Genomic DNA, 13,117 nt, shown 5'->3' with positions numbered 1-13,117 from the left:
AGATGTGATTTTCTCTCTCTCTTTCTCTCTCTCTCTCTATCTATCTGTCTATCTGCCTATCTCTTTCTCTCTCTCTCTATCTATCTGTCTATCTGTCTATCTCTTTCTCTCTCTCTCTATCTATCTGTCTATCTGCCTGTCTCTTTCTCTCTCTCTCTCTCTCTCTCTCTCTCTATCTGTCTATCTGCCTGTCTCTCTCTCTCTCTCTCTCTCTCTATCTATCTGTCTATCTGCCTGTCTCTTTCTCTCTCTTCTGTGCGTGTCTGTAGAGCCCTGTTACGATGCTGTGGCGGAGGAGGATGATGTGAGTGTGTCAGGTCTGAGAAAGCTGTCCCTGAAAAAACCTGCGGTGAAGGGACTCAAGCTCAAACCAGCCGCGTGGGTCACGGCTACCAAGTTTGGGGAGCGCTCCCCGTACGGTGCGAGGACGCCCGGAGGTGGCCTGTTCACCGAGGTGTCGCTCATAGACTTTGGGGAGGAGTTCCCCCCAGCCACGCCGTCGCCGTCCCCCGTCATGGACGCCCACATGGCCTCTCTGGCCAAGCTGGCTCTGGAGGCCGAGTCTCTCCTGGACAGGACCCCCCCTCAGAGCCCCTCGCGGTCACTGCCCCGGCCCTTGCACCCGACCCCCGTGGTGGACTGGGACGCCCGACCCCTGCCCCCGCCGCCGACGTACGACGATGTGGCTCAGGACGAGGACGACATCGAGGTGAGCTCCATCAACGGCATCGACCCTGAGGAGCCAGGTCAAGGTCAAGGTGACGACTACGAACGTAACGGCAGCTCGCCCTGCGGAGAGGGCCCAGATGAGCGGACCTGCGTGGAGGACAACCTATTCCTGCCGAGTCGGCGCGCCCAGGGCTCCAACTTCTCACAGTCGGCCGAGATCTTCCAGGAGCTGCAGCAGGAGTGCATGAGGAGGCTGAACGCGCCGCGGGGGACAGGCCCTCCGAGCGCCGTAACAAGCCCCAGCCCTGACGTCCACCGCCAGATCGTCCTGTCCGCCGCCAGCTCCGACGAGCGACCCCAAATCCCGCCCCGCGTCCCCATCCCCCCGCGCCCGCTGCCCATCAAACGCGGCTCGGACTTCGCCCGCTGGTCCGGCGAGGTGTCAGCCGACGACGAGCAGGAGTGCCCACCTCAGATCCCTCCCCGGGACCCGCTCTCGCAGCCGGGCTCGCGCACGCCCAGCCCCATGCCCGCACTCCTCGTGGGCTCCCCTCAGCTGCGAGGCCTGGCCGTGGGCACCGGCGCCAGCACCACGGGCTCCACCTACCTCTCCACCTCCCCGGGCAAACTCATGCCCACCACGCAGAGCTTCGCCTCCGACCCCAAGTATGCCGCGCCTAAGGTCATCCAGGCCCAAGGCAAGCACAAGGAGACAGGCAAAGGGCCCTGCATCCTGCCCATTGTGCGCGACGGCAAGAAGGTGAGCAACACGCACTACTACCTCCTGCCCGAGCGGCCACCCTACCTGGACCGTTATGACAAGTTCCTGAAGGAGGCGGACGGGCCGGACGAGCGGCGGCAGCTCAACACTGCCACCGTCAGGCCCATGGTCCAGCTGCAAGCCCAGCCCCAGCAGCTGCAGCAGGGCGAGTTCAAGGTGAACTTCTCGTCCAACAACAACAGCACCCTGGCAGGCTGCGGGGCAGGCAGAGGGACAGTGAAGAGCTCTCTCGGCCTGGCGAGGCTGGGCACAGAAGGGCCGGCCCCCGGGACCACCACAGACCGCGTCCGACAGGTGACTACTGATGTGTGTGTGTGTGTGCGTGCGCAGGCGTGTGCTTGTGCGTGTGTGTAGACAGACCTGACTTAAGGGTCTTCACCATGAGCAGAATATTGCAGTGGAGTCAGATCTCAGTGGTCTGGTGTGGTCCATTTAATCTAAATAAATGAAGTGAATGCATGTCTTGCTCAAATGGTCTCTGTTGCCTAGTGTGGAAAACAGAAATCGTCAATTCCTGATGAAGCAAAATGCGAACGTAGTAATTCTCTGGTTAAAGTGTACCTTGAAGAGCAATTTAGAGTTTTGTTTCTGTCCTGAGCCTCATATTCAGAAACAGTTCAGATCACATAATTAAAATGCCTTCTGTTGTAATAGATACTTTTGGAAAATATGTGACTAGTGTGTTTGAAACAATAGAAATAGAAGATCTGCTGATTTATCCTCTTAACACAGTAGTAAAAAAAGTGATTGGAATGTCTTGCCACTGAATTATTGGCAATTTCAAGTTCAAGTCAGAAGAACATTTATGAGAGCTATCATATTCTCCATCTCCGCTATACACATCAATCTGTGCTATTATGCCAGTTGAATGCACACCGGATGTTGGCATTTCTTAATGTTTGTCAGTAGAGGGCAATAGAAAACAGACAGAATCATAAGTTCTTAAAGTTACTACTAGTTGCTTTAATACTAATCAATAGTAATCCTCAACACCCGTCTTGATTAGTCGGACAACACAAAGAGGGGAATACAGTTATTGTCCCTCTCCTAGCCGAGTACAGGCCTGTGTGTCAGGACTCAGTGAGCAGCGGGGCATGTGTCAGTGATGTCCTGCGTGCGTCCCTTCTCTGTGGTTTTCAGGTGCAGGAGGCTGTGCACGGGGTGACTATAGAGGAGTGCCAGACGGCCCTACAGAATCATGGCTGGAGCGTGCAGAAGGCCGTGCACTACCTGAAGGTAAGACCACTGGCCTTGAGTGCAATGGGATACACTATACTGCAGATGTCTCCTCTGTGATCCACATTAATTAGAAGCACTGTCTAAAGGTACACATATCCCCGTCTGTATTTACAAGTAGTAAGGCATCTAGTTTTGCAAATAAAACCAACTTATGAAATCCAATACACATATAATTGCATATAATAATTTTGCAGACCCAGACCAACTGTGTGTTTAAATGTCATAATGTTAGTTACCACATTGAGGTTTGAATTCAGCTGCACATGACTGCATGTAGAGCTGCATGGTTGTCACACTCTCCCTTTGTGTCGAGAGTCTTGAGGTTGAGAGGGAACCGCTGTAGTATTTTATTATTTTTGATCAAAAGTGTGATCTAACTGAATTGTGATCAGATCCTTTCATAAGAATTTGAGAGAGAGAGAGAGAGAGGGAGAGAAAGACAGAGCGACAGAGAACACATGTGTGAGCTTTGAGTGCACACTGACAGGTGTTGAGGGAAAACATTACGCGATCTGAACTTGAAATTAATAAATAATGCTCTTAAATTGAAACCAGACTGTTATTTAAAAATGGGAAAGAAAAAGGCTCCCTATTCCAGCTGACTGGAATAAGGAGCATGCTGCATTAAGGCTGTTTAATGCTTCTGTAATCGAAGGCGTAGCCCCACAGAGCCCTGTGCATCACCGTGTACCCCCCTCAAGCCCTTCGCCGTCGCCTGACACGCACCTCCAAAAAATTGTAACCTCGCGTCGAAGCAACGCAGACCGCAAATACTGTGATTGGTCAACTCGCCCTGTGTGTTGATATACCGTCTGCTTCAAGCAACCTACTGTGGGGAGCAGCAACATGCTAGTTCACTGGCATAAGCTTTGCAGATATACTTAGACATATTTTGGTTACAGTGACGGGGTTATCCGTTTATAAAGTCTCTATTTTGTGATTCTTTAAAGATTCAGCATTCTCATAAATAGATGGATGTGGACAGGGGCGCAGGAGATATTTTGAAAGTGAGGGGGACCAAATTGTGAACACAAACCCATAGTGAGATCAGATTTCCAGATATCGGATCGCCACCTCTGGCCCACTTTCGACCATCATATTTTAAACTTGCCAGAATATTAAGATAATACCATTGATTGTTTTCAAAATATTTTTTGATTAAAATTGTCAAAACTGTGAGATGAGCACAACGCCAGATCTGCCCTCAGACCAGCTTCTTGCTATGTGCAATTCTACTTTAGATTTATTTTACACTACTTGGGCCAATGGTAGAATACTCTAAAAGCAACATGATGTTGACATGTTGTTTATGAAGCAACATGATGTTTATGAAGCCATGAATGAATCATCATGTCTATGATCCAAACATAGACTACATGATCAAATAGCCTAGTTAGGCCTACAGTACCTAAATTGTCTGGTATAAACCAAATCAACTCTCCACTATGTGTCTGCAGTTAATATTTATGCAATTTTAGAACATGTTGGCTTAACAATTTACCAGTCCAGAACACACAGAAAATGTGATAGCCTACCAGTATGCCGCTCCAAACGGAAAGCATCTCTAATGATGGTTGTTAGTAGACAAACTGGCTTCAGATATCCAACAGAGTGAATATGAGATTGTGCAGTCTTACAGTACTGTAGATGGCTGTGGTTAGTGATGTGATGCTGTTAATGGGGAGTTTTACATAGTTAGCGCAAACCCTATAGGTTATTATTTATTTAGCGTAGGCCTATATAAGGCTTTTTTTTCCTTATCAAAAGTGAGGGGGACGACGGCTGTCTCTTCAGCACTGCGTGGGACATATCCCCCACGTCCCCCGTGCCTCCTGCGCCCCTGGATGTGTACCGTCACATGTATATATCGTAACGCCTCCAATTATTACCACTTTCGTTCGAAAATTCTAAAACGACAATGCTTTTCAATACTTCAAAATAACATTTGATAAATGAACCTTACATGTTTCAGATTTGAAGAAAAAATCTGTTTTGGTTCTTAACAGGAGCATTTACGGTACTGCCTGAAATATCCGATTTTGATACCACGCTCGGCGGTTAGTGCTGGCCTGGTGGGTTGCCTATTTACGCCGTTTCAACGGCACATGAACGGTTAGACCGAGAATTCTCGTCATGAAATTAAAATTCCACTGGAGCTCCAAGCGGATGTGTATACGTAGCCTTACAACACTGTTTACAGCTCTTCGAGTCACGGTAAAATGTCATTATTGGTACATACAGTAGCTAATTTAGATACACCTATGGTGTGGGTGCTTCCGTTTCTTTAGGAATCTGCCGTCTTGCCGTCCAACAAAGTTGTTCTAATTTGCATCAGACAGCATATGTGTTAACTGGACCTTGCACTTTGCAGCCTACCATCACTTAAGTTTCAGGTGTCCTTTTTAAATGTCAGACGAGTCATTGGACTGTTCTGGTCCACTGCGCTGATCGATGCCAGGCGCATTCTCTATAGCAGAGGTTGTTTGGTTGTCTGCCTACAATTTTAATTCTGTCCAAAAGGTTCTGGGTCATGTGGTATGGCATTAGCCTACTCCTGTGAGTAGATTGAATGAGACAGAGGAGAGAATGCATCCCAGATTTGAAGTTGTGATTTCTCACCCCTGTCGTTCAGATAATTCACTGGCCCAATCCCAAAGTCCGGACTCACAGACTTTCTTGTGAAATTCGTAAGGGCTTAGGGCTGTCCCAATGTCGCATTTCAAAGGGCGTGAGGGTTTGAGTACACACTTATCAAGCCCTTTCCGTGAGTCTGCATCAGTGCAGACTTCACCAAAGGGAATTACCCACAGTTCAAAGCGTTGTGACGTTTACCGAGGAGACCATAGGGAAATCCGGAAATTACAAAGGTAAACCACAGCACGACACAGAACAGAACATTTAGAAAAACATCCAAACCAACAAGTGTCAGCAACATCTTTATTATTAAACGTCGCCAAGGTAACATGTGATCTCGTGAAGTGTCTTTAGTCTTTAGTCTTCAGGGGTCACTTTGGGATTGGGCCACTATGTCATCATTATACATTATTCATTTATGTTTTTGAGCAGGGAAGTTTGTTTGTCTCGTAGGAGGTACAGTAGATGTTGACATTACTTTGAATTGAATGACATCAGATTATTAGTACTTCATGACTAATAGAGGTTTTGTTTTTAAATGTTTTAATGCTATTGTCTCAGAGGGAAGGTTTTGTCTCTAGTGTTTATGTATTTGATGGCTGTTTTGAAAAGGCTCTTTTATTGCTTTTCTCCGCAGTTCAAAATATGTGGCTTATTATTTTGCTGGCATGGAAGAGGGGTTATCTTAGTAGTAGTTTTTACATCCCCATTCCCAGAGAAGTCTATTAAAAGAGAAGATGCCCAAGTGCTGTGGACATCACTCATTTATTCAAATTCGGTTGTACAGTATAGGAAGTGTGTAGCTTAATATTGACTGTTTGCTCACCACTGAGAGATTAGATCTACTGGTCTCACATCGACACCAGAGGACATTGATGGTTTCACCTGCCCTTTCGACTTGCACAGTGGAGAAGCCCATTGCTCTATTGGCATTACGTCAGATGTGTTTCATGCTAAGGGCGTCTGGCATGAGGATGGGGTCATAGTCACTGAATCTTACTGTGTGGTTGTCCCATTAAATATTGGCTTTGTTGATCTTGGAAGAGGATAATACATGATAGTCCACACAGACTTAAATTAGTTGTTCTGCTCTTCCTAGTCAACATTGGCATGCATCAAACACCCCGTCTACCCCCCCCCTTGCTCACCCCCACCCTCTCTCATTTGCTTTCTCTCTCTCTCTCCTCTCTCTCTCCTCTCTCTCTCTCATTGCGCAGGTGGAACAGCTCTTCTGCCTGGGGCTGAAGTCCCGAGTGGAATGTCTTAACCTCCTGGAAATGTTTGACTGGAACTTGGAGATGGCGAGCACGCAGCTGCTGGACTCCTACGGCGCAGTGAAGCAAAGGTTGGTCTTAGTTCACTCGCTCCTCCAGACCGCTGTCCTGAGCGCTCAAGCTCAGCTCCAGGGCTGTGGGCAAGGTTAGAAAGACGTGGCGCACGCAAAAGGATGGTGATGAGGCTGAGGCATCACAGACACGGTGCACACACTCTGGGTCTTTGAGGGTACGTTCAGACTAAGCGTCTTTTTCTCAGCTGCCGGCGTCCGTTTTACATTATAACCCTATGGAGTAGACCGTGTTTTCAAAAAAGTCGTCGGCTTCTTTTAAAACGCGACTGCAACCGTCTTTTTCTGCAGCTCAGAAGTTGAGAAATGTTCAACTTCTAGTGGAAAAACGCCATACGTCATGCTGTCTTTTTTACGCAGATTACCGAGACCTGTGGTTTCCCATGACAACCAAGTAAAAAATGGAGAAGGTGACAGAACACCGGTCGAGAGACTCGTTTTAGTGTCTGATTATAGGGAACTGTTTGACATGACTTCACACCTTTACCATAACATACCAAAAGCAATAGCCAACGTGAGTTTTCTCTTCCGCGACATTTTGTACCCACACGTAACGTTAGCCACTTTGTCTATCGCAAAAAGACGCTTCCGGCTGCTTTTTGGAACAAGAACGCTGGCAGATTTTCTTTTCAAACTGAAAAAGCGGTCTGTATAAGTTCTTTTGTCAGAAAAAGACGCTAAGTCTGAACGTACCCTGAGTTTGCACTTTCCACCCCCTTCTCTCTCAATCCATTTATGAAATTCTTCTAAATCGATCTTCTGTATCCTTATAGTTAGTGATACCTCAGGACACCTCTGCCCAGGAAAGTTGAACAGCTAAATGGCATTTCACTGCATATTTTACAAAGAATCTCTATGTCATGTGACAAATAAAACATATTTGATCCTTGATTTAATCATTTGAATCGCTCTGCCCTCAGATACTGAACTATAGTGGAAATAATTGGGAAGGAGGACATTAGAAAAAATAACATATCTTTGTGTGATTGATTATGCAGTACAAGATTCTGTGTTGTCTGCCTTAAAGGTGCCATAAGAATTGAAGTAAAAATATTCAAGAAATGAGCTACACGCATCAAAAGAATGAGAAGAAATAAGGGTGATGATGTCATTAAAAAAATGACAAGGTATAGTGCTGCAGAGATATCAACCTGAATTAGCATGCTAAATTACTAGCCACAGCCCGACAGGTGTCATAATACCAGTTTCGGCCATGGGAGGCGGTATGCGGGCAACATAACCGCCAGCCAAACTGCAATACACGTGTCTCGGTTGTTACTCTGGGGTAGACCAACTCACTTTCTGGAGGTATACTGCCCCATCTTTTATGGAATGTGGAGTATAAATTGATTTTTGACAGACATTACACATGGCACCTTTAAGCAAACTGGGGAAAAAATATATTACAGAAGATCTAGCAGGGAAGTCTTGAGGGACCAGGTGTAACCTTGGAACTCTGTTAAATATTCGAGGTGAGAGCAGAGGGTTGCCGCAGTAATTAGGTTGATATTCCTTATAAAAGCTACCCACAATTTGTCAAAAGCACCGCACAACTATGCTATTTTCTGCTGGAATCTTTACCACTTTAAGTGCTACCTAAACAAGACTCTTCATTTTCCTAACATTTCAAATGTTTTCACCACAGTTCCTGATTTTAAAATAATTCTGGCTCAGTGACCGTAATCTCGAATAACACTTGTTGAACCATTCTTCAACAGTCAGCCACAATTGCCCCATGCCACAATTGCTTTTCACTATAAAGATGTAACTATGATCACTATAAAGTATTTGTGTATCATCAGCAGCAGCAGAAAGGGTTTTGAAATGAGGATTAAACTCTTACGGTCCTATTCTGATGCAAAAGTGTCTGGTGTGAACGGCAGCGCATGCACACTGTTGCAGGGAAAATATAGGTTGTCGAAAGCGTGCCTGCGCGACAACCCGTGGCAACAGAACAAGCCATTTCTACCAGCCATTTTCACCATCAAAACAGGGCCCAAGTGCTTGTTAGAAGCCGTGTAAAGTGTTACTAGATCAATCTTGACTATATTGAATGTCCAGTTGTGCAAATGGTAGGTGTAGTAAACTGTTAAAGTGGATACCCAGACAGTATAACCCATGCAGCTGAATTGTGTGGTGCTATGCACATCAGTACTCCTCAGCGATGTTCTCCAGTCCAGACATGTCAGCGGCTGCTAGTTATTGAACGATCGCTCCGATAATGAACACCTCAGCTCAGAGCATAACACAACAGAACACAACATAGACACAATGCTCCTCACAAGCAAACCAACTAGCCCTTCCTGCCGGGCCACTGCCTGTAGACATACAAATGGGAGAAGCGGCCAGAAACAGCCAGACAAGTAAATTGCACAGCACACAAGCTAATGTCTTCATCTTTATTGAATACCCTCTCTAGATGGGTGCTGGTGCTGATGCTAAGCACTGGTCTCTGAGGAGGCATTTGGGGGTTTTAAGGAGAAGAGAAAGATTAAGGAGAATTATACAGAATAATTGAATGGATTAGGGATACAGAATAGAGCCATTTTTAAAGTTTTATGGTTATTTGTTTCTTCAAATTGGCTTATGGCAAGGAACTGTCTCTTTCCATGTCCAGGCGATGACGATCCTCCAGACTGAGGGGTCGTGTCCCCCTCATGTTCTCCATGTGGTCTCCACCTGCCGGAGGCGGCCACTGCTGTGAGGCTGTCTTCACTGGCCGGCGTGGGCCGGCAGCACGAGACGTTTGGACTAGTGGTGCCCCTACCCCGCCGCGAGCATCAGAGGATAAACATCCAGCACACTGCCTGCCACCTCCTTTCCTCACAAGGCTGTTAGTTCACTCTGCACAAGCGTGTGTATGTATGTGTGTGAGGGAGAGGGGTACTGCTGCGACTATTCTTTTGTTTTTGTCCAGAGTCTCCCCCACTGAGTCTGACCCCCTGCTGCAGGGCAGTCAGCCCGCTGCTGCGCTCCAGCAGGAAGCAAACTTTGACCAGCCCAGTTTCTTGTCCCGGGAGGAGATTAGTACCGAATCTAGAACAGCTGGTTCATTTGATTTGACCTGTTTTTCCCTGCCTTTCAGAGTTGTATATGTTATGCAGGAGAGAGATTTACAGAGATTTATAGGAGTATGTCTGTTCATATAAATATGTGAAGGTAGTTTTTGGTTTTGAGTTTATATATTTACGTCGTTTATGCGTTCTGATCATCTGTCTTTTAAAAGTACGACAATTTATCTGGTGTATTGTGAAAAAGACGACGTTGGCCCCATGGAAGTGTTAAGTTATAACGTTGAAAGGTTTTTATTTTGTGTGATTTTTTTTATGTGAGGAGCCTGTCTGTTTGCCTGCGCTCCATGTTGCTCTGTTTCCACACTGCTCCTGTAACCTGATGCACTCCTCTCTCTCAGCACCAACATCTCCCAACTCTCAATTCCTCTTCTCTTCTCTTCTCACGTTCTTGCTCCATATTTCCCCCCCTACTAATTGAAACCCCTCAGTTACTTAGGGCTGCTCTTTTTATTTTACAGTATTCAAATTTGTACACAAAAGCAAATGCCAGCATTGCTCTATTGTTCTACCGAAGTATGTCCAAGCACAATAATAATTGTTCAGACTACAAATGCGCTGCTTACTTTAGTTTTCGTTGCTGTTGCACCTGAGGCTCTCTGTTTCCCTCATTATATAGCCTTACCTGTGTCCATAACTGTTATATTTACTTTACTTTTATATTTACACTCTCTCAGTGACGTGAATCCTACAAATGCTCCCCAACCACCTCAGCAATGGTGCCTAGTGTGCTAGTGAGTAGCTTCAGTCCTTCCTCCAGTGTGTTCTCCTCCTGGTGGGTTTAAATGTCAGCTCTTGGGGAGTGGAGGTTGCGCTGACCCGTAGAGGCCTCCATCTTATCTCATCAACTGCTATTAATCTGCTGGGGAAGGTGAACGAGGGGCCGCTCGGATGGTGCCAGTGCTCCGCTAACCTGCCGCTCTGCTCTGACAAACGGACCAGCCCGGCTTCCTCAGCTCCACTACAGAGTGGATGCATACCGAGCCGTCCAGCTCTGCGTGTGCGTGTGCGTGTGCGTGTGTGTGTGTGTGTGTGTGTGTGTCTCTTTCTTCACATTTTCTGTAGGAAATGGCTGAAATGATTGTCCGTGCTGAACACTTCTGAGTAGAAGGTACATGTAGCATTGCCTGCCCGCTGTAAATGCAGTGACCTGTGTGTGTGTGTGTGTCTGTGTGTGTGTGTCTCTGTGTGTGTCAGTCAAGCTTCCTCTGTGTGCATGGAAGGGCTCTCTATGTTTCCTGACTTGACCAAATAGCCTCGACAGGACACTGAACAAGAACGCTGCTTCCATCTCCAGAACAACCACCAACTTGCTTCCATTGATTGGCAAGGAATTGTATGTGTTTGTAATTTTGCATATTTGATACCCTTCATTGGAGAGTTATTGGGGGGGAAAAGTGAAACCTTGTCTCAGTCTTACCTGATCCTCATTTTGATATGTACCAAGCTGCTGTTGTAAAAGTACTGAAATGACCTTGTGATGTCACCCAGCATTTGCCTTTGTTTTTGTCTGTGCTTTGTTGTCTTTTCCGTCCTTTCTCTGCAGCATATAATGCCTTGTCTCAAGTGTTTTGTTCTGAATGGTTGTACAAATAATTTTCCTGGGTGTCTGATTGTGACATAGTTCTGCCATTTTGAAAATGTAAATATATACATATAAATGTATTTTTTATTAAAATGACTATTTTTTATCTTTTTTATGAATGCCTGTTGTACTTTCTCAATATGTCAGAAACAAATGCATCAGACGTATTTTACAACAGATGATCACCCATTGATACATAAAGTTAGTAAAGCACACAGCTGTACTTAATGTATTTTTCACTTACCCTGTAGTTGAACCGAGTACTGAAACCAACAACAGCAATCCCAGGGTTGCCTGTAAAGCAAATTGTGCCATTAAATGAAATGGGTCTGTGGGAAGCCATTCCGCTACAGTGAAGGGCTCCATTGCATTTGGGATGCTCTAGGAGCTCAAAACGAAAATAAGAGATGTAATTATGGGCCAGATATTTATTTTTAAATGGGAAGTGCTACTAAAATTAAATTAGTCCTCTGGTCCTATAGCAAATTATGAAGGGATAATTTATTTATTGGGTCCAAGCTGTCAGTGGTATAGCTTAAATTGCTAGGAGGCTACGAGTCAGATCTCAACACCTTTCAATCTGCCAGGAGTGGGGATAGATCATGAACATAAAGAACAACCTAACTGCCTACAGGAGATGTGCACACAGCGGATGCATCACTCTCCATTCACCCGATCCTTCCCCTCTCATCCTCCTCAATACCCGCGACGGTGTGGCTGAATGGCTTCACGTGGACAGAGGCCGACCTCGCGCCGCACTGGCCAGCAGAGCCTAAGCCTTTCATGCAACTATTGATCCCCTGTCAACAGTGTGACTGACAGGATGACAGATGTTCAATATTAGTCCAGGAGAATTGTTTTTCTCCTTTTTCATTTTAGTCCCAGATTTGGACTTTGGGTTCATTTTCACATCATGAAGGAGTTTTATTGGAGGGGGGCTGTCCGTCTGTGTGTGTGTGTGTGTGTGTGTGGTGGGGGCGGGGGGGGGCGGGGGGCTGCAGTTGTGATGTAATTATAGAGTAATAAAAAGCTTGACAGCTTTCATTGTGTTGCATTGAAGCCATTTCTTTGGGACCTAAAAGATTTGTAAGATAAAATACAGTTTTGGCAGACAAGTGCCTGCCACCAGTGTATACTGTTAAATCTGAAATAAGAGCATAGGCTACTGACATAAGCTACACGTGCACGAGGCATGTGTCTATCTGAATGATTATCCAGTGTAAGTATGTACTGAGACTACTTGCAAAGGTTTACATGGAAGAAATTGGTTTGGGTGTGTGTGTGTGTGTGTGTGTGTGTCATACACCTCTTTACAATGGAACATAGAGCGTGTTCTCCTACAGAGAACCTTTATGCATATGAATGAGTTTCAGCCACATTCGTCTTAGTGATTGGTGCTATTGTCTCAATGTTCCTGCATCCCTCCAAATTATTAATACCTGTCAGCTGGTCTATTATAGGACGCATGAGGTACGCTGTGAATTATAGGTGCATTTCACATTTTATGCACAGTTGAGTGCAGCAGGAGAGGGTGTGTTGGGGCGCAGGTAGCCAAGCTTATCTTTTCATTGCGAAACTTCCTCCACTTTTTATCGCAGCATTTATCGCAGTTAAAAATTAACTTGTGTCTCTGGTGTTTAAAAACCGTAAAATGGCTGAGGGTATTCAAAAGTTTGCGGACCAAAAAACAACTCCACAAAGCCTCAGTTGTTCCTCTACTGGCAATAAGTGTAGTGTGAGTTTACTGAGGTTTTTATTATTTTATAAACCATGTTCCTCGCTTCATTTTGTGT

At 45.7% G+C, this 13,117-nt stretch overlaps 1 protein-coding gene across 10 annotated transcripts in view; it reads left to right on the top strand.

Moving 5' to 3' along the window:
* Positions 1-11,435, top strand: part of tnk2b (tyrosine kinase, non-receptor, 2b) — a 65,429-nt gene extending 53,994 nt beyond the window's left edge. For all 10 annotated transcript variants that reach the window (XM_042093219.1, XM_042093203.1, XM_042093227.1 and 7 more), the window contains 4 exons: positions 270-1,744; positions 2,591-2,686; positions 6,541-6,668; positions 9,286-11,435. In XM_042093219.1, coding sequence (XP_041949153.1) covers positions 270-1,744; positions 2,591-2,686; positions 6,541-6,668; positions 9,286-9,292 — 1,706 coding nt within the window. In that variant the 3' untranslated portion in view covers positions 9,293-11,435. The remainder of the gene's footprint in view (positions 1-269; positions 1,745-2,590; positions 2,687-6,540; positions 6,669-9,285) is intronic.
* Positions 11,436-13,117: the final 1,682 nt, after the last annotated feature.

The sequence above is a fragment of the Alosa sapidissima genome, chromosome 1, assembly GCF_018492685.1.
Source record: "Alosa sapidissima isolate fAloSap1 chromosome 1, fAloSap1.pri, whole genome shotgun sequence".
Lineage (NCBI taxonomy): Eukaryota > Metazoa > Chordata > Actinopteri > Clupeiformes > Clupeidae > Alosa > Alosa sapidissima.
This window is presented reverse-complemented; position numbering and strand designations above follow the sequence as displayed.